The sequence below is a fragment of the Rhea americana genome, unplaced genomic scaffold (genome assembly GCF_003343005.1).
Source record: "Rhea americana isolate MKP2758 unplaced genomic scaffold, rheAme1 scaffold_38, whole genome shotgun sequence".
Classification (NCBI taxonomy): domain Eukaryota; kingdom Metazoa; phylum Chordata; class Aves; order Rheiformes; family Rheidae; genus Rhea; species Rhea americana.
Genome location: NW_028186512.1, coordinates 1,720,252 through 1,742,395, shown reverse-complemented (window position 1 = coordinate 1,742,395; position 22,144 = coordinate 1,720,252). Strand labels below are relative to the sequence as shown.

General features: G+C 35.3%; 1 protein-coding gene across 2 annotated transcripts in view; it reads left to right on the top strand.

The window, feature by feature from the left end:
* ARHGAP10 (Rho GTPase activating protein 10) overlaps positions 1 to 22,144 on the top strand; it is a 148,698-nt gene that overhangs the window by 80,949 nt on the left and 45,605 nt on the right. The window contains exons 14-18 of one of the 2 annotated variants that reach the window (XM_085313179.1): positions 1,685 to 1,759; positions 6,908 to 6,995; positions 8,321 to 8,379; positions 11,072 to 11,117; positions 11,774 to 11,933. In XM_085313179.1, coding sequence (XP_085169305.1) covers positions 1,685 to 1,759; positions 6,908 to 6,995; positions 8,321 to 8,379; positions 11,072 to 11,117; positions 11,774 to 11,933 — 428 coding nt within the window. Of the gene's footprint in view, positions 1 to 1,684; positions 1,760 to 6,907; positions 6,996 to 8,320; positions 8,380 to 11,011; positions 11,118 to 11,773; positions 11,934 to 22,144 lie in introns of both variants that reach the window. The other variant, XM_085313178.1, reaches the window with a different exon arrangement.

Here is a 22,144-nt window from a genome sequence, read left to right as displayed (position 1 = left end):
AGCTTAAGACTCAGCATTATGACAGCGGTGCCTGCATCCTGGAGAAACAGAAGAGCCAGTTTTGCCCACATGGAGCTGAGAAAAGCTGCTGTAGCACCTCAGCTCCCCATTGAGGCAGAAGGTTAAGCRTAGTGCACTAGTGGTGATGTGTTCAGCAGGTTCTCTGAAATTTGGGATGGATGAGGAGGCTGTAATCAATCTGAGGAAGATAAGGAGCAGAGAGAAGAAGGAAGAGATGTAGCAAGACTAGGTAGAAGGAGGACCTAGAAAATGTAAAGTTCTCTCTACCATATTGAGAGTTACTACTCTGTGTGATGGTCCGTTGTGTCTGGCAATAATTCATTAGAAGGCTAATAATTTGTAAGTACTTCATCTAATATTTATTCAAGAATATTTTTTTATCATATTACTGTTTTTAATTTCCCTTTTCTGGGTTGGAACAGTTTGGTATTGAAACCCAAAATGCTTCACAAGTCTTCCTTAGTTTTAATAAAAATACCACATAGTCTTTGTTTTGAAAAGATTTCCTTGGAGTAGAAACACAGGTGTTCTGTGGCATTTCTTTTCTTCCAGACTGATGTAAATAAAAAGGTAGACTATGGTGATGTTTGCGCTTAATATATGACCTCCCAAATATATGTCAGCATCAGGACTATAATATTTCCGTGACATACAGACTCTAAAAAGAAAGCAATGGACAAAAAGACATACCTTATTTTGCATTCTTTCTTCCCTGCCCCTTGCCTCCCTCCTTTTTTTTTTTTTTTTTTTTCTTTTTTTTTTTTTTTTTTTTTTTTTTTTTTTGGGATAAAACTGCATTTTGGGGGGGAGGGGGGAGTAGGAGAGGAAATGGCTTAGAGAAGTGAATGTGGTTGAAAGGAAGGAAGGGCATGGAGAAATGGCATAATGATGGAGTAGTCAGTAGACCTCAGTAAGAAATACAGTGGATTTAAATGATGGATGAGCAACAACAAATGAGAAAGGAAAGAATTTCAGTGTCTATGAGGAATGACAGCAGTGGACTGCAAATACTTTACTGGTTGTGGCTCCTCCATTCATCCCAAGCAAAAAACACTGATCTCTGTAACCTGTGGTACTGCMTCTGGACATAGCTGGCATGTGGACTAGTATGTGGTTTGGAATAAAGCCCTGTATCTCAAATGAAAAGTTTTTACAAACTTGAAAAAGCATTGGTTTGAAGGCTGAGAATAGGCTCGAAATTTTCTTTATTTTATGCAAACTTTTTTCTTCAGCCATGTATCTGGAAAAGCAAAATTTGATTTATGAAAGAAATCTTAATTTAGCATTTGTTGGTTCAAGTCTTGCCTTATTGAATGTGAGTACTGATGTGTCCAAAATGTCTTATAAAAATTTGAAAATAACCAATGATTTTTCTAGCAAAGATTTGTCCCTGTCTGCTTCTACTCCCTGTATCTGAAGTAGAATTGAGATATATGAAACCTTTTTCAAAACATAATATGAACTTATTTTGAATGCATAGAAGAACAAAAGGATTCGTACAATATTGGATTTATAGTGTTGTTCTCACGTTGCAGAAATACTATATAGTCTGTCCACCTTTGGGAGAATCTGTTGCTCAATAAAAGGTTTTAATGCCAATTTTACTGTGTATTTTACTTGCTTTGGTTGATTTGCTGTTTTTCTTTCTTCTTTTGCATAATAGGGATAAATGACCAAGGACTGTACAGAGTTGTGGGGGTGAGTTCAAAGGTCCAGAGACTTCTGAATTTGTTGATGGGTATGCCTCTATTTTATAATTTCTTTCCATATTTTAAGTCATGTCTGTTTTACTGTTAATATTTAGTATTAAAAGCATCTGCCTGTATTTGTTCTTTATATAGGCCAAATATAAATTGCCTTACTCCATGCAAATAATCCCCATACCACAGTAAGGTTCCCTGTTGAGCAGAGTCAGCAAGTTGGTGGGAGTAAACTAAGAGAATAACTAAGGAACATGTAGGAAGAAATCATGGATTTTGTGTAAGGTTAGTGTAAGTGGGATTAAAACAACTTGAGTTTAAGAGTCTCATCAGAAGATTCCAAATAAGCAGATTTAAGAAAGTTTGAAGCCTATTGCTTCATTGTTTTGAAATTTCCATCTTTCTTCTSCCTTGTGTAAGATGTACAGATGATTGTCTGTGTGTGCCTTTAGTTGATCAGAATGCAAAATAAGACTTTTAGTATAAACCTATTGAGGAAGAGTTGTTTGGCTTAGGAGGAGGAGGAATGTGATCTATGTATTTATAATAATTACGCCTGTGCCAAAGCAGGAGAGAGTGAGGTGAAAGGATTTATTTTGATAAACCTAGAAGTATAACTCTTATTTTTGGATAATATCTTAGACTGTCTTACATGTAGTTAGCAATGTATAGCTTTTCAGATTTTTTTTTTTAATATATAGCATTATTCTCATTTCCCCCCTTTTCTTTCCAGAAATTTAATGCAAGTAATCCCAGGCACTGTAGTTTTCTTGCCGCTCTGATGGCCCCAGGGGGAGGGAAAAAAATAAAAAAGCACCTGGATGAAATCCCTTCTCTGCCCTACATCTCTCACCAAAGTAGTAGCCATGACTGCAAGATGTGCTGTGTTTTCRAATTTCTTGTCCTGAGCACTGACAGTACATGCAGTCAGACAAGACCAGTGGGATTAGTTCATTTTTTTTAGAGCTTCCAAACCTGTCACTTGACAGCAAAGGTCTGATTCTCAGAGATTCATTGGTATGCAAAGAAGCTTGTTTGCAGTTTGCACCAGGCTCTTCTCCAGAACCATGCATGCTCCATCTGTGCTGATAACACAGTGTTCTTTGGCACTGCAAACTGGAGGAAGCCAGAAAGTGAATTCATTTCATTACCCCAGACATTATGTGAATGACAAAGCGCTTTTATATTATATGTTGCTGTCAGTTCAGTGCCACCTGTAAGACTTTTTTTTTTCTTTCATTTTTTTCTTTTAAACAGGCTGTCTCTCCAGCAATGATAAGACATCAGGCTTGAGGGCCTATATGTCATATCAATCTTTCATAATGACCTTGCTAAATTTTAATTTATTATATCTTACTTTAATCAATATTAACAGCACCCTGGAGTTTCCATTAGTACATGCAAACCTGCCTGTATCTTTTAAACTATTGTGGAAAGAGACACCTTTTGGAAATACAAACCAGGATTAATGAAAACAATTGACATATACCAAATTCTTATGATTAACATGCAACCAGTTCTTATGGTTGTTTATCTGTGTTGGAATTAGCCTCAATAAACAGTAACTTTTTTATCTATTAACCATGGGAAAAATGACTTGTCATTAATCGTAAGGTCTTGATAGAACGTATTTGATATCATAAGATGTTTTTCAATTTTGTACTTACTGGCTTAGCTTGGGCGTGCAGGTCTGGCAGGCAAATTTTCCTCTTTGCCATTAGTGGTATCCAAATTAAACAGACTTAGGTTGCCAGTGGTTCAGTAGCAGCTGGAAGCGTTTATTGGGGATTCCAGCATCTGCTTTTAGTTATTTTTTAAAATTAGAAACATTTTTTTCTCATTTCCAAGATTCGTATACTCATTTGAAGCAGGAAGAATACAGTGGTATCAAGATAAGACAAAATACTGAACAGAAAACGGTGCAAGCAGGTGCTCTTTTTCAAGATAATTTGTTGAAAGTGATCCTATCTATGCTCTTTATCTGCCTATCCTCAGAGAAGAATAAAGAGGGTTTCTTTTTGATATATAGTGATACAGAGAATTTAAAATGACAGATTAATCTTTAATCCTTTGTCTCTGGGTATACCATTAGATATCCTTTTATATGAAAGCTCTTTTCAGAATCATAAGGAACTCGTATTAACTTTCTGTATTGTAAAATGTTTAATAAGGTTTCAAAGTATTTTAAGCTACCCATCATTAACCATGAGGTCCACAGTCTTAATGGTCCAAAGTACAAAAAAGACTTCTAAATGGTAACAGAGTCACTAAYAGCATGCATATTTTGACTCTCTTTCAGAAAAGTTTGTATAGAATCAGGGAAAGTAGAGTCATAAGAGCATCAGAATACCAAAATATGGGCCAACTTTTCTCATACTCTGAGTGTACAGATTTTCATCTTTAATTTAAAAACTTTGTGAGACTGAGTATTATGTAAAGTGAGATTCAACAATTAAATATCCATTTCAGCTTAGAAAAGAAATACAAAGTTAATTTTGCAATTAACTAAGTCCTTGAAGTTGTTTGTAACCAGCATTGTGCTACAGTGGTCTGGTTTTTGGCATCATCTTGTTTAAATTTGAGTGACAAAGGCTTTTGGTAAATGAAACGCTCATTTTCACTTGAAATGTAATGTTAAATTAATTTGTGATATCTCATTGTAAACAGGGATACAGAGTTACAACTTCAAGTATTCTGGGAATCTCTGTCATAAGCAATTCAGGTGCATTGCCAGCCATCAGGAGGCTCAATTCTTGAAAGGCATCAGGAACTGCTTCCTATTTCATCTATGATCTGCATAATAAACCTGGGGTGATTCATTTCATACAAACTGCCTGAGACAGGTCAGCTTTCATACAGTCTCTTCATGATGAAGTGACTGCTGAGGGCTTGAAACTTCTACTTTTGAGTTCAAATTTGACTTCTGATACTTCCTGGTGTGAAAAGTGTCAGGTGTTAACATTTTGTAGCAGCAAACTCTGAGAACTTCTACCTTTCTAAAACTAGCAGCTTTCAAAGCTATTACACTGAATTCCTTGTTATTTTATATAAAGTAAAAGACAGTATACTTACACTTCTACAGTAGCATATTATATGTGAAAACAAAAAGAGATATTCTACTTCTAACCTAGTTTAGTGAACTGGGCTGTTTTTTTTATAAACCCTGGCTGCCTTATTGTCAGAAACATTTGCATAAAATTTAGAGCTGATCTGTCAAAAGCTGTTCTGTAAATGTGCATGGTTATTTTTATAGGCGTAAAGTTGCCACTCAATGCACAGTGGCTGCTACATGAGCAAATAGYATGAGAACTAATAGAATCAATTTAGAAATCACAGTTGAAGTTCCAGTTCACATAATGGCCTGGAATGTTTGAAGTGGAGGGAGTAAAGTCAAATATAACTCTGCAGTTTTATATTTGGTGGGTGTGTGTTTGTGTATATATATTTTGAGTAGGCTAGTTTGCAGTTCAGATGTTTTGTTTTATTCTTCTCCAAGTTCATCTCCAATGATTTTCATATAACCAAGTGAATCCTTTGACTGTAAAAGATGAAGAGGTTATTTGAAAACCCTGAATATTACACAGTGGTTTAATAACAAAATCTTCATAGATGTCTTTGGTTTCTCATGAGTGGCAGGTTTTATTTCATGAATTCAATACCAAGGCTTTCTGCTCAAAAAAGAGAATGTGAACTCAGAAGTTAGCATGCTATAAAGGGGAGGAAAATAAATGTTTTTCTTAGACAATCTTGAGGAGTTTGGGTGACGGTTGGCTAGTAGGATTTCAGTAGAAAATGTTATCTGACTTGTTTTTTAAAATGAGATTTAAATAATTGATATAATGAGGGAGAATATTTAGTTACAGAAATAATTGGTTGGCATAGCCTTTAGAACAGAATTATTTAGTGYCAGTGAAAGGACTGTACCTTTAATCAGAGTGCTTAATTTGATTTTTTGAATGTATCTGTCATTTGTCTGACAAGCAAAATAAGAGTTCTGAATTGTATGAACTGGTCAAGATGTAATCTGTGTTGGTTAGCCTTGCTGTAGTTTACTGTAGCAACTGACAGAAATGTGTGGTAATACTGGTAATGATATAAACTCAGGTGCTTTAAGTCACAAGATACATTGGGCTAATTTGGCAACATATGTGTGATCTTTTTGACTGGCTTTGAAGCCATTGCTTCCTGTTTTGAGTTGTTAAGCCTTTTCTTCATTGCAAGAAGTGTCAGTGTGCCATGGTACTTTCTGTGTTCTGTCAAAAAATCTTTCACCATATTGATCATTCAGACATGACAGTTCACTTTCCTTCATCCTGTTGATAGTTGCCTRTCAGCTAACCTGATAAAAAATGGGGGGATTTTTTTTTTTTAATTGACAAAGTCAGGAAAACAAATACTGTTTTCCTCTTGACTAAAACTAGTCAAGTAAAAGGAAAAAACGAAGCGATCTTGTAGAGCAAACTTTCTTATAGAGAACAGTCTCTTTTCTACTCTTGAAGCAAAACTTCACACAGTGAAGAAAGTCATATTGCAATTTATAGCAATTGGCTATTCTTCATCAGCAGACTGAAATAACTGTTCATAAACAAACTACAGAAAGGATTAGAAAAGATTTTTTAAGGTACCTCTATTTTATATAATGAAATAAGAACAGAAAAAGTTGCATTTAGTGGATGTTTCTTTTTCCTATATTGTTTGTGATCTGTATCTACCTTTTTCTGTGATCAGCTCTTCCCTGAAAATTGTCTTTTTTAAGGAAAGGTCATTTTTTAAAGGAAAGGAAGTATACAGTTGCTGTATAGAATGTTTTGCATGAAGATGATTTTTTAACCTGTCTTTAAAAAGAAAAACAACATTAAGTTACTTTTTAAAAACAGAATACGTAAAATTTATAAGGAGGTTTGGATATTAAGTCCTGTTAGTATTTTAATAGTAAGAAGGGAATGTGTCCTAATGGGTCCTTATTCATTTCATGGAGATATTTTTCTTTTCTTTTTTCTTTGTTTGTTATTTTTTTTGTTTTGGTTTGGTTTATTTTTTTTTGAAAATCACTATAACTGAGCTTCTAGCCTGGACAAACATTCTGTGATAATTTGGACTTTGCTTATTAAAAAGTTCTGTATTTGGAACTGATTTAGAATTCCCTTTTTTCATTCTCCTCTCACCCCCTTCTGATTATTTACTAGATCCTAAAACCTGCAATGAAGTTGATTTGGAAAACTCTGTAGATTGGGAAGTGAAGACAATTACTAGTGCTATGAAGCAATATCTGCGGTAAGTCTCTCTCCTTTTCTCTCCCCACAACTATGAATTTCATAGTCTAATTCTCCTATGTTATGTGTTAGGTTACATTACTTACTTTTCCTCTATTTTGGAACAGAAGTGCTTTTTTGTGCAAATAGCATGTTTATTATTTGTCTTAGGGAAAGCAAAGTAAAATAATTCAGCAAAACTAATATTCATGTTAATATGAGATAAACTCCAAAACATTTTTGTATTAGGTATGTAAGAATTTTCACTACGGATTCAGAAAACTGAAATGTTAGCAAACTTGCTGAGAGTTGTTACTTAGATTCAGGTTAGGTTATTACAAGAGATTTTTTGCCCTATATTTCAATATGGTGGAGTGATGGGGGAAAGATTATGAAATTGTTMGTATTTTCACCTTGTCCTTCTGGCCCTCGCTCTGATACTCTAGTTGAAACAGTAATAATATTTGAGTGTTAAGAATCTTGGATGCGTTCTGTGTTCAAATAACTTGTACAATTCCTAATCAAAATACTTTACTAATTGCCTAAGAATATAGATTTTTTGCGGCTCTCTTCTGGTTTTAACACAAATGCCGTATTGTTAATCTTCTGTTTTTGTTAAAGGAATTATTAGTGTAACCACTGCCAAGGAATGCTGAAGAGAGATCTTCCAGGTATAAGGTCTCTCTTAGGGAAATTTTTAACTCTTAAGAAAGAGTGAAAAAAGATGTGTACATAGTAAAGTATTTCCTATCTGAGTGTTTATTACAATATTTCATAAGCATTTATAAAGTCATCTTAATAAATGAAGATTTTTAATGATAATATTTTAATTCTGATATCCATTATTCAGTATGTATTTCATTTATGACTAAAGTTTTTGATTTCATTTGCATTTGAGATGTAGAAGTTTGATGGTTGCTGTAGCGCAAACTTAACTATCTTAGGCCTTTTTATTTTTCCACAGTTCATTGGCTTGTGACTCTTAGCATTTTGAAAACACGTACGAACAATGAATTACATAGTATAGGTATACAATTTTCATCTGTGAAATGTCTCAGTATTGTGATTAGGAAAGGTGCTTGTTCTGGATTGGAGACATTGGTTCAGCTCATGGAATGTGAATGGATATATTTAGTCTTACTTTCMTCAGCTTTTCCTTTTGATAACAGATTTTCCCTTTGCACTGGAAATCACTGAAATCCAAGGGCACCCTGAAAACAGTTTCCTCCAGTGCAAAGATCACACTACTGAATGTTTTAAAAAAAATAATARTAACTTTCCTACTTAGAATAAATACATATAGAAATGAATACAGATGAATTTACTTATGTCATCCTTGTTTTACAGAAGCCTTCCAGAGCCCTTAATGACGTATGAGTTGCATGGAGAATTCATCGTTCCTGCCAGTAAATATTTGAGTTATAGTTCAAATAGAAATCTTTCCTGATAGTACTGTTGTGTCTGAGGAGCACACTGCAAATGCAGTTTAAGAAAAAATTGTTCAACCCAGTAAAACATAGGTATAAGAAATGATAAAATCTTTAAAAATGTGGAAATTTAAACAGACAAGTTTTTGGCAGACTTAGCATGATGTGATATTTCTGTGTAAAAGTTTTTGGCTAGACATTCAGAATGTTCTTTCATATTTAATTGTATAAAGATAAACATCCTATAATGGGATTGTGATTTTTTTTTTCCTCCATTAATAAAGAGTGTGAAGCTCAGTAAAAGAAAATAAACAAATGGAGTCTCCTTCTCTGGAGATATTCAAGACCCACCTGGATGCAACTCTGTCTAAYAYGTTGTGGGTGACCCCGCTGAGCAGGGAGGTTGGAGTAGATGATCTCCAGAGGTCCCTTCCAACCTTACTGATTCTATGATTCTAATTCAGTCTCATTTGAATCCTTAAAGCACTATTGCCTGACTCTTTTTTTCAGGACCTTGTTAGGTCTGTATTGAGGCTAGCTTGACTTTTCCTCATATATTAGTAGAAGGAAAGTAAGTACAGGCCAAATTACACTATGGCAGTTAATATACAGATATAGAGAAGAGAGAACAGCAGTTGTAATTCAGCTGTACAGTATCTAATGTGCATGGAATTTGTTGGAAGAAGATGGAGGAAAACAGTATAAGAAAATTTCTGGCAAAGTATCAAACAGATATTTAGCTGATTTGCTTTCCAGCCTGTAGCAGTTCTGGCAAACTGTGAGAAGTAAAATTAAAATAAACTTTGAGACAATTGCTTTTATCTTCTTTAGTTTGTTGTAATGACTTTACAGAAGTGCAGAATGTGCTTGATTATGGTCCTTAATTCAAAATGAAAACTAGCCCATGAAATTCATTGCCCCAACACATCTTGGAGGCCAACTACTTGAGCAGACTTCCAGATATTTGCCTAGATACTGAGTCTGCCCATTTATATTGGAAAGTTTTAAAGTAATTTCTTGACCTATGAAATTTTATCAGCAGTTTCTCACTGTATTTTCCCTTCTCTATTTTATAGTCTTCTTTTTAAGAGAATTAAAGTGAAGCTGCTTATTTTAGTACATTATTAAGTAGCAAACATTTTTGTAGAGGTGCTGATTCTGTGTAGTGGGGGAGGGAAATTTAATAACATTGCAGGCTAGACTGTGATTAGTGTGAATTTAAAAACAAAATTTCAGTGTTTCCTATGTTGACTATTAAAAAAAAAAAAATAAAAAAACCACAGAGAATGAGTATCCTTTTCTCTGCAACTCTTAACCCCCCTAAAAAAAAAAAAAACTTTCCAATTGTCTTGTTTTAAATGTGCAACTTTAGATTGCAACTGTGTAAGTCTTGACAACATTTTGTGATTAATTTGCTTAACCATCCTTTAATGAGAGTTTCTGATTTCACATATATGTAAAGAACTCTTGCTTTAAAAAAGGCTTAGTTTTTGCAGCTATATGAATTTTGATCAGCTGATTAGAAGCTAAACATTTTGCATTTTCATGACCTTTTCTTGCAATTGGTACAGGGGTATTCTCTGCAAAAGAATTAATAAAATACAGTAAAATGAAATCTGTAACACTATACGGTGAAGGTCTTTATATAAAATATACTTAATCAAAGTTAACTTAAAATAAAAAGTGATCTGATGAGTTGTCTTGGTATCAAACTTGCATTCAGAATAGGTTCTTAATTTTTCTATTTATGTACCCAAGTACTGCATATTATTATATAGAAGAGAAATACTTCCATTCCTTTTATTGTAAGCTACTACTCAGATATAATTCTTTTACTTAATAGCACTTTGAAAAATATGAAMATTTTCACAAATGCTTTTTTTAATGTGTACTACAGAAGCCTACAGTGACCAAAATTATTCAACAAATGTGTGTGTGCATACATGCACACGTGCAAAATAAAAAGCTCCTTGCTTATTTTTACTTCTGTACTGTACTAGAGAGGGATGTATTTGTTACTCAGGAGCTTTATCTTGGTAATCTCCCTTAGTTGTTTATCTTTCCTATGATTATTGTTCTGTATCTTCAGAGATCATTAGATTTTCTGAGCATTTTAACCTACTGTGTTACCTTATTCAGTTTCTGATGCAGAGTTGCCTAGATGTGCTGTTGTTATTACTAGCAAAACTGAATTCTAGTGATGAGGACAATCAATTATGTAATGTGAAGAAGTGCAGTTTCACTCTGGCTTTTCACAAAGAGAGTTACAAGAATAACATCTTTGTCACCTTGCAGTATGTTTATAAGCAGATGAGTTTGATGCAGCAGAATAACTACTACATCTGTCAATTTTCAAATATGGATGAACAGACAAAGGCATCCTTTTGCAGGTGGATTGAAAGATAAGTTCACAAAAGAAGTAAATAAGCAAATAGTTCTAGAACAAGATTACTTGCAAAAACAAAGCACATATGTTCAATTTTGCTATGTTTGGAGATACGTAAGTGTTGCAGCAGAGTGTGTGCAGTATGTTCCTGTGCAGGGGTGGGAGAAACTTTGTGTTTTTGTGGATTTTTTTTTTGAGATAGTTATTTGTTTCTGTGTCCTGTAGAAAGTGGGAGTCCTGAGTCTCGAGTTAATGCTGTTCACTTTTTGGTCCATAAACTTCCAGAAAAGAACAAAGAGATGCTGGACATTCTGGTGAAACATTTAGCAAAGTAAGTATCCTAACCTGCTTTATATTTTGTCAGAACTCTTGTCCTACCTTTTCTCTCTCTCTCTCTTTTTTTTTTTTTTTTTTTTTTTAATTATGAAGAGTCTAGTTAAGTGTAGCTGGAGCTGAAGCCCATCATGATGCTGTCGTACACAATACCAAGAACCAAACGTGCAAAAGCAGACAAGACGTTTGACTCATGCTGTGTGTATTTTGGAGGGGAAAACAGAAATCTAATCCATTAATGAAGCCATATAAGTGTTTACTTTAGCAATCCTGCCAGGAGTTGAGGTTTAATTGAAGTGAGAAAGGGAACATTATACTTTCTTTTTGCAAACTCTGGCAAAGCGAATAGTGGAGATCTGTTAGCAAATTTAGGTTGGTTTCACACTTGCCYTGGTCCAAGGCTAAGTGCATTGTATATACTTAAGTTCAGTAAGAGACTGCTTTTGTTTTTAAATTGCCAGTGGAAGAATGGCTTTTCTGTTTTCCAGAGTTCAGTATGACTTTATTTGAGGAAACTTTGCACAAAACAAACTTCTAAAACTTGGATTAAGGAAATGTAATGTTTTCATTTGTAAAGTAGATTGAAGTTTCCAGCAGTAATGGAAATTTTTCATAACCTATTTCCTGTTTTTTCCTTCAATTCTTTTCAAAAAGTGTTTCAAAGCATGCCAAGAAGAATCTAATGACTGTAGCAAATTTAGGAGTAGTATTTGGACCAACCTTGATGAGGCCACAGGAAGAAACTGTAGCAGCCATCATGGACCTGAAGTTTCAGAACATTGTGGTCGAAATCCTTATAGAAAACCACGAGAAGGTAATGTTTGATGCATCTCCACRCTTCTGAACATTGCTTGAAATGGTTTGCTAGGCTTACTGTGTACACTGAAGTTAAATATCACATTATAAATTACTTATTTCTAAAGAATATCTTCTCCATTTTGTATAGTTTTGGCCATTTATACTTAATAAGCACTCCTGTATGTATGCAAAATGACATTGCAGGATGCATGTTTCCTGGCAGTAGCTTCTGTATATATAATGTACAAATAGATTTTCATTATCATATTTGCATATTGTATATTATCAACAAATGTGATAACGAGACTGGAAAAGAGAGAGCCCAGGCTCATTTTTCAGATTTTCTTCTAAGTAGTTTGACCAAGGTCTCACTGAACTAATTGCTCTGTGTCTTGGTTTTCCTCAGAGTTCATACAATAGAAAGATGACTTTAATGCACTATGAATTATTTAGGTAAGAAAGCATTATAAGAGAGCAAGGTGTTAATACTTCCGTTTCAACTGTATGTATGTTTAAGATCTCACATTTGAGTTAACGCTGAAAATTGAAGTTGCTGCTGCTGCTGTGGCAGCTGCTGGTTACTGAGATACCTTACCMAAACAAGCTGCTGCACAGTGCAGATGTCCAGAATTATCACTGCATGTTATCTAGACTCTAGAACTATTATTTAAAAAAAAAAAAAGATATGTTTTACTGGTCTCATTGTTTGGCTGGTCCTTTTGGAGTCCTTCATGTCCAAGCTGACTTCTGGAACTAAATGTCTGCCTGTCTGTGTCAGATTCCTCTGGGATTTTTTATTCCTTTTTTTGACTGGGGTACTGGGGCAATAGGTAGCATCTCCCTTGATGCTACTTTGAAGAAAATTATGAAAAAAAAATTAGAATGTGTTTTCCCCCMCACACACTCTTCTTTCTTGTGTACTCTGAGCAGTGAAATAGTTACTTCTTTTAAAGGTCAACAGTGTTGAAATTGGCTACCTAAGTCAAGTCTTATCTACAGTAAATAAAATCCTTCACAATTTTTTCTGACAGTGTAATTATGCCACCTCTCTGAATGATGCAGACTAGGCAAAACTTCTCTTAGAATAGCTGTATCCACATGGTGAATTTTGTTGGCTTAGTTGACTTATAGTGTAATTCTGTACACACCCACTCATGCACACATACAGCAACCCTCTGGCAGATATTGTTCTGTTGGAAAAATATTGTGCTATAGATATGACTGAAGTCCTCAGAGATAAATTTTCTAGGAAGTATAAGCTGCTGTTCATTTTGGAGCCTATAAATGAAGGTAAGCTCATGATTTTGAGGCTATTGCAATGACTCTACAAATTAAGAAAATAAAGCAAGCAGAACCAGGATGTTTTAATGGTATATGAGGTTGAATTTGGTTCTGTTTATTCAAATCACTAGATTACCTCAGTTTAGCACCARCTTAATGTTGTTCAACCTCAGTCACCTATGTCTTTAAAAACTAGACTTCAATTTTGTGTTTGAAACATTAGTTGTAGTGACTTTTCTTATTGTTCTGAAAAGGTACAGAAGTGGGGTATGGAAAGTAACACAGAATGATGCTGCAGCTTTTTCCACAATTTTTATGCCTTCCTTAGAACTAGAGAAGCTATATATATATATGTATGTGTATATATATGTGTGTGTATRTRTATATATATATATATATATTTTTTTTTTTTAAGGAATTTCTGTCATTTCATTTCTAACAGTGAACTCACCATCAGTGGTCTGCCTACAATGACCTCTCTTCCACACTTAGAGCTGCTTCCAAGATGGAAGGAAGCCCTAAGTGTCACTTCTGTTTGTTTACRGGAAAGTTGGTGGAGAGGTGTTTATTCAGACACTGCAGTAATTTTATAGTCAAATTGAATATGTTGCTATTACAGATGAGCCTTCTTCCCTTAGGCAGACCAAAGAGCTACTACTGAAGGCAGACAGGCTTATTGTTAGTCTAATGTTAATTTTATATTGTTATTTTTAATTTCTAAGAGTCTTGCACTTGTGTTGTTTTATTTATGACCCTGGTGAAGTCCCGGGAGAAGTTACCAGCTGTGGATATAAAATACTTTCAAATATTTGATGCAGCCGCTAATCTGCCTCTTTRCTAATTATTAGCAACTTCTGCTAATAGAAGCTAAGTTTGGAATTGTTCATATGTGGTGGGGTCAGGATGGAGGTGTACTAAGCAAAATTTGAAGCAACACTTAGCACTTCCTGCCTATCTGATTTATAGCTTTGGCAGGCTGTGGAAAGGCATCTCTTTTCCTCTGTAGCAAATGAAATGACTAACAAACTTTCAAACTATAAAAGCAATAGCAGTCATCATTTCCAGTTTGAATAAAGTAATTCAATTAGTAAAATGGTAAAAATTGTTATAATTCCTCAAACTCTTTTTAAATTCCATTAATGTTTATTATACCTTGTTGTGTGGACAGTTTTACTGAAGGAGCTCCACAATTCATTTTCAGTAGGAGGCATAATTAATTGGGTTACTGACTTTGAAATTCTGGTGCAGTAATTCTGCTATAATCACTCTGCTGAGTCCTAATTAGAGAACTTCTAGCAATTTGTGTGTGGAAAAACTGGATCTGGGGACCTGCCCTCGGATAAGAATATCTTGCTTAATGCAGAAGCTGTTTTTTTTTTAAACGTTGTTGATAAGCACGTTATTTCCTGTTAGCTAGAAACCAGTCAGTGCAACAGACTACATAGGTGCTTCCAAACCCTTGTTGGGAACTTACAGTAGGTCGGAGATGAGATACATTGCAAATATCAGATCACTGATGGGGCTGAATGCCAGAAGCTAAGACTGTTCAGCCTGGTGGTCATTTAACTGGCATTAGAATTGCACCATGATTAAGACTAGAAGAGGTATAGGAGAACATCAGGAAAATATTTATTAAGCTTTTCTTCTTGTCTATGAATAGATAARTCTTTCTCAAGTAGAGTATTTCTCAATGTCCGGCCAGATGAGCTGCAGAAGCAGATCTTTACTTGGAATGAAGAGGGAAGAATCAATGCAAGCTGAGATAATCTTTTGCCCAGCTTCTCAGAACCAACAATTGTTGAAGGGGGGCAACTTCCCAACCCATAGAGGGAAAAATGGACCTGGTGAATAGTCTTGCTTGCTTCTGCCACATAGGTGTAGGAGATGTGCATGTACAACTTTGATATTCAAAGGTCTTTGTAGTTTTACGTGGAATTGCTATGTTTTGTGCTGACTGACTGTGTGCCCCAGCCCTCMTGTTGCCCTTCACTTTGAAGTTTTTTTTAATGTCAGTGTCATTTCATGCTTGTATGTCTGTCTTGTCCTCTTCTATCTTGTCGTATCTGTCTGGTATCCCTTGATTTCCATGTCCCATATCCTTCTCTTCATTAAAAAAGCATCAAGTGATTCTTGTCCATCATCACTGTATTCATTTGCTCTGAAGTTAACCTTTTTCTAAGTACTCCTTTTCTGAGATAATAAACTCAGGGGCTGACAACTGCTGTGTTAATACAATGCTGAGAATAATCTTTGCTTGTTCTTTAGGTAATCTTGTGATGAATAAGGATAGTGAACCTGGACAAAATAAAAGGTGCTACCTTCTCTTTCCCTCCCCCTGCGGCCCCCCCCCTCCCCCAAACAAATGGGTCTGAAGGACAGAAATTTATTTTTCTTCTCAAGGATTTCACAGACAGGGAATCTCTGACATCACAGCACTTCTGGTCCTGTTTTCTGAGTTGCAGTAAGGAGGAACAGCAGTACACTCCATGACAGCGTRAAGAGTGTGTGTGTGTTCTTGCTCTTCTTAATGTTTTGGCATCTCATTGGAATGAATGTCACTATTCAAAGGGGTTATTTATTTGTCATTTAGAGATACCTCAGTGGTAATGTGAGCCATTTTGGTTTCTGAGTTCTCTGAACATCATTTTAAGAGGAAAAAGAACAGGATAAAAAAAGAAAGCTAAGAAATGGAAAAAGATGAGGGAGGAGGTTGGAAAAAAAAATTTAGTGGGCCTGGAATATGTAAGCCAGCATATGGGGAAGGAAAGAATAGTGAGCACAAATAGTAAGATTGCAAAAAATGGAAAGAAGATGAAAATTACAGTGAAAGAAAGTTGGGAGAAGAAAAGAGAAAGTCTAGATAGACGTCCCTTATGGCGATTAGGAAGCCAGAGTCTTCTGAAAGGGAACAGTCATAGTAAAATACACTTTTTCCTAAAATTCAGATGACCTGCAGGCAAAATTAGCTCGAAGATGTTCATTCTGAGTAATTGGGCTGCTTCCTATATAAATAACATGTCTTTACTTGTTTTTCTTTTTTGTTTGTTCATCTTTTCATAAAGGGCAAAGATTTTACATATTTGAGACAAAATGTATCTTTGTCTTAGCTTTGTTTCATTCACAACTTAGTCATATGGAGAAATTTTTCAATGTTTTCATTTCTTGTTCTTTAAGTAGGCACTTTTATAATATTTTTTTAACTAAATGGAAGAGAAAAATTTGATACGACTGAGTTCTTAACCTAATATCAACTTCATGTAGTAATACCTGAAAATTTTTAGTCTTAAAACAGATAACAGTATATAATACTTACAATATTAATGATACAGATGGGAGAACCAGAAGGAAGTGAAGTCAGTTGTTCATTTGAGAGTATGAAGTGGTACTGTCAGGTGTGGGCTGTGAATCTCCACTTAGTAACCACTRTATATTTAAAGGAGTTCTACTGCAGTCAAATCCTTAAGATATTTTAGGGCATAGTGGCACTGTCATCATTTAAACTAAGACCATTTGTTGACAGCATGGCAGATCATGGTAAAGGGACATGTGAGAAATACTAAAAATAGCTTATTTGAACCTTCATGTTGCTTTTCTTTGACTGCAACAGGGGACCAAGAAGCAATGCTTTGCAATTGTGGTGGTTTGCTCTAGTATAGCAATATGAAACATCCACAAGCTGAATGTTTCTCAAGTCAACAAGTGTTTGACTTAGGAAGAAGTGGTATGCTAAGACATCTCCAGTAAGGCGGAGTTTGGAAAGCAACATGTGAGCGTCAGTTCAGGAAGGCATTCAGCCTATGCTTAAGTTTAAGCACATAACTAATCAGAAGTGTTACTGAAATTACTCTTGGACTTAATTCAAAGTACATGCCTTAATACTTAGCTGACTCTAAAGAAAACAACTACAATGAGGAACTCCATCTTTTTTTCTGGTGGAAAGCACAGCAGCTCTTTCATTCCAGTATAGTGTATACAAGCTCAAAAAGCCCTTTCTCTGCTCTGTGGTTTGCAGAAGAGCTCTTCCACATGACAGAGATGCATGATGCTATAATTGCCTACAAATCTTTTGTTTCATTTAAAAGACTACTCTTTTCTAAATCTTGATTTAATTTATGGCCTAATAAGAAGGCTATATACCAAAACTTCATGCATGTTTATGACTGCCACTGATGACATTAAAAGGATCGTATCTGGATCAATACCTGGACCAGTATGGCCACTAGAATACTCCAAAATGTGAGTCACCATTTTAGATAAAAAAGGAAAGAAATAGCCATGCTCTCRGGGATAAAAAGCAGTCTAAAATGCTGCACTATAAATACATGGCACATGCACAAATATGTGGGCACACATTACTGCCTTCTTAATGGGAACTTCTTTCAACTTTACATGAAGTTTCTGAGTGATACAGACCTCATCTTCAAAGTGCAGCACAGACAATGTCCCTAAGCATGTAAATTGAAGTGTTGATAAGGGAGTGGAATGCAGATGACTGTTGCTTTCAGTCTAGATGATCTATGCTTGCGTGTGTGGAGGAGAAGCCAAGGAGAAGCCCTGTTAAAATAGGTGTTCTAAATAAAATTTTGTTAGTGAAAGACAGTATTCTGTGAAACACTGTAGCACATGGGGAGAGGAATAATTCTTGCATTCCTGAAGAGTTTAAAAAGTGAATTCTTACACAGAAGCAGCGTGACCTAAGAATTATACTTTGTTGCTGCTTCCTATAGTAAGTGAAGCATTGAATTTAAAAGCTCTATTTTTCTTTTGCTTTATATTGGCTAAGCTGATGTGAATGGCATCCTGCCTGATTGCTGCTGATGATAGAGCACTGGGTAATAGTGCAAGATGCGCTCATGTTTTTGTCTGCCCTCATCAGAATTCTAGTGAGCTTTTGCCCTACCAAAAAGGTTAGCATACTTCAATTCATGTTAACAGATTTTTAAATAAATATGATGTGGCAGTCAGCTGATAATCCTTTATTTCCAATATTTTTGTGTGCAKGCCACTTACACTAATGAAGTGTCAGTACGTTATTGCAGTAGGTGCTGTACATACACATGAAGAATATATTCTTTGGGCCCCCAAACCTTGCAGTCATAACGTAAGATAAGAAATGGATTTTAACAAAAACAAAGAGCAGAAAATATTGCACAAAGCAAGGAAAGATATAAATCCTCACAGTGGCAGCAGGGAAATTACTGCAGGAGAAAATACTGGCAAGGCTGTGTGATACAGTTGGAATAGTGTCACTTCCAAAGTCATTGACATTCATTCTGATACTTTTGCTCTCAAAATATAATTATTCAGATTCCCGTTGATTAATTTTGGAGAAATCTGGATGTGAAAATAGCACACACACACACACAGTTTTAGAAAAACAAAATTCCATTGAAATTTAAGGGAGATCATGTTCATTTGTGTCTGCTTGTTATTTTATCACTGGGCCCCAACTTATGTTCTTAAGTACTGCCTTTTATCTTCTCAGGACATCTCATGCTCTTTGCAGGAGAAAATAAATACATTCTCCTCTGCATTATCTTCCCTTTTAGTACCTGACTTTCTAAAATACAATATATATTGTTAGTTAATTGAACTGAGCATTTCATCTTTTTATTTAAAGGGCTTTTTTTGTTCCTTTAAGTATTTTCTGTAACTAAACAAGGTACGTAAAGCCATTATGTGAAGGTATATTGGGGAAAGACAGCCTTCTTCTAAAATACTCTCCTTGGTGTGAGCATAGACGAGAAGGTGAATCTACTGTTTCTGCTCATGTGGTAGACAAATGTGTGGTATTTAAGCCTAGTATATTGTTAACTCCCTCATTTCCTTCAATAAATAAAATGGGTCGGCTGATAGCAGTGAACAGASTGCTGTCAGGGTCGTTCTTCTCATGAATTGTTAAAAGGTGAAACAAGATTTGATACAGTGGAAGTTGTAGTCTTTGTACCAGGAGTGCTACTTTTAGAAAAGGCTGAGTCAACAAACTCATAATTTGCAAGTAATCAAAGGACGTGCATTTTAACCTTGATATGCTTTTTCTTTTCCCTCCTTTCACAGCTGTCCTCCAGACTGTAATCTCTTGTTTTACAGACTATATTTAGTTTCATTAAAGCTCCAGCATGAACTATGTGGTTCAAGGTAGTTGAGCGGAATGAGTCATTTTAAGAGTGTACATACATCAGATATGCCTGCAAATGTGCTCGGTTCTTTTTTCACTCTAGCAGTTTATCTTCCAATGCGTTTTGCATGCAGAGGGGCCAGATAGCAGGTGTTATAATTTTACTATGAGACCGAGACCTATTGTGTCCATGAGTCCCTCAAAGCAGTGTTTCATTTGGTTATGGCGGCCAGGCTGCTAGGCAGGTCGTCTTAGCAAACGACATCTTTGCAGCAAAGAGAAAGCTGGCTAGGAACTTCTTATTTTAGAGCTTTGTGGGTTGTCCTTTGGCTCTTGGCCAAGGATATTTCCTATTTCTAGTTTTGACTTTTATTCAGTTATTTTTCAGACTGTATACACTGTTGTGCTGAACTAAATAGAGTTCAGCCACAACATCAAGAGTGCTATTGATGTTTGCTTGTTGGTGGACCTGTTTAGCTTCAGGCATCCCTCAAATCTGGTTGGATTTTTTTTTTTTTTAATATAATGATTGTGAATACTGTATAAAGATGTTTTATGGTTTGTAGTGGAATTCAAGCCTCAAAATCCAAACCCTCAGAAAATCTACATCCTGTGCAGTCTTATAGAAGCCAGTGCACATCAAACCGTATTTAATAGCATATGGCTGCTGAAGCACAAAACTTGGGAGAACTACTTTGAGGCAGGCACACCTGCATTGGAGCGGACACGGTGGTAACCTTGTGGGGGAGGTAAGTTACCTCAGAATTCTAATGAAGTTGATGATAATTTTTATTGAAGACTTTGGAAAGCTTTTTTGAAAATGGTTTGCATGGTTTGTAGAAATAACCAGCTTTATCATCTTACATGCACTGAACACAGTTTCTGTTTAGATGTCAATAATTTCTAGTGCATGTATTTCATATCTTCTGAATTGTGTGTGTGTGAGAACTGGAACAAGAAAAAGATCATGTTGACCAAAATCAGAAATTAAATGGGTTGATCTATCACTGTCCATCATAAATTAAAATGAAAAAGGTCAAAGCCCACAATTCATGAAGAATATTACTTCACATATTAGAGATTTCAATATTGTTTGGTTTTAAAACTTTCATGAAATGGTTATAATCAATACAAAAATCAATTTTGAAATAAGACTTTTGGCCTCTCTTTCTAGGAGTTAATCTTTGTAGTTTCTATTACAATTAAACTTTTAATTTTTCAGTTGCTCTTGTTAGGTTCTGCAGTCTTTCCAATTAAAAAAATCTAGAACTATACATCATATTGAATATGTTTCTTACTGTTAAAAATACAGACTATAATTAGAATATTAATGGCTGAACTGCTGCTTTTATGGCAATATATTTTAAGATTTGTAGAATTCAACATCCTTATTTTCACTTGCACTTCCTGAAATGCTTATATCTACAGTAAAATTATAACTTGCCATAAATAGTATTGTTACTTCATGTTTGCAGACAATGGCACAAGGGATGGCACAGCCACTGTCTTCATTACCCTAAGAGATAAAATGTTTATGAATTCTAACAGGGTAAGGACACATTGTGAACCACTAAAACAGTTGGCTGCTTCTTCTGAGCAGTTTTGTCTCTAATATATATTTTTTGTTTTTGTGCAGGTTGCTGGATCTAAGCTGAATTGAATTTCCAGTGCACTGAAAAAAAAAAAAAAAAAAAAAAGTCAAGAAAAGACCGTAGTGGTGATAAGTTTCTCTTATGCTGTCCTATTAGCTACTAGACCTCCAGATCTTAAATTACCACATATTATAGCCAATTATCATGGAAATGGAAGGAGTACAATAGCTATAAGATGTATGAGGGCAGGGCAGTGTATGTTGCCAAGGTGGACAGTGTTTTATATAGTTCAATAAACATCGGTTGAAGTGTGTGTGTGTGTGTGTGTGTGTGTGTGTTTGTCTTATTTACCAACTGCAATTCAAGTATATATTGAAGGGAAATTACCCAGATAAAAACCCGTACTAATATTCTTCCTGTCTTGAGAAATACTGTCCTCTAGAATACTACCGTAGTAGAGGTGGTTATACTAGTAGCAGAGTTTCATAGGATTCAAAATGACCTTGGAGTTTGAGCATCCTTTTGCAGTAGATAACTGCTGGAATGCTAATTCTTTTCCATATATATTAAGGGATAATAGATGCATGTTCTGAGTAGCTGGTGTTATGAGGGTGAAATGGGGGTTTTGTTTTGCAGCAAAGTCATGGCACAGATTTTAAATGCTTATTTTTTAATATAAATTTATTCTCATTAGCTCTATTACCAAGTCTTCAGTTTTTTCTCTCCTGTTTCTCCTCCCACTCTGTCCTTGATGTTTGCCTCCCACTGATTTTTAGAGAAAATTTTAATTACCCCAATGATACAAAGCAGACAGAGATGACCTGATGTCTGGGTCTTTTCCTAAAATGATTCCTGGCAAACATACTGAAATTCATTAATTAGTACAGCTTGAGACCGGAAAGGACAGAGCAGTATTCCCATGTAGCGGCAGAATCTACAATTTCTGTACAGCTATACATCTAGTCATGAATCTGTGGAATAGACCTAGTTAAATCAGGGTATTCCTGGCTATGGGTTTTTTGAATTCCTAAAACCAATTCTACAACAGGTCAGGATCTAGAGACCAGCACTGTTGTTGCAAATTAAAGGGAATCTGGCAAAATTCCTTGGACTATTGCCATATGGATCTGCTAGTAGAATACAATATGATAATAGGTTGAATTTGGCTTCATTACTCTCCAGAAATTCTTCCACAGATTTTATGGGACCTTGGTGTAGAAATTGTAATGCTGTAAA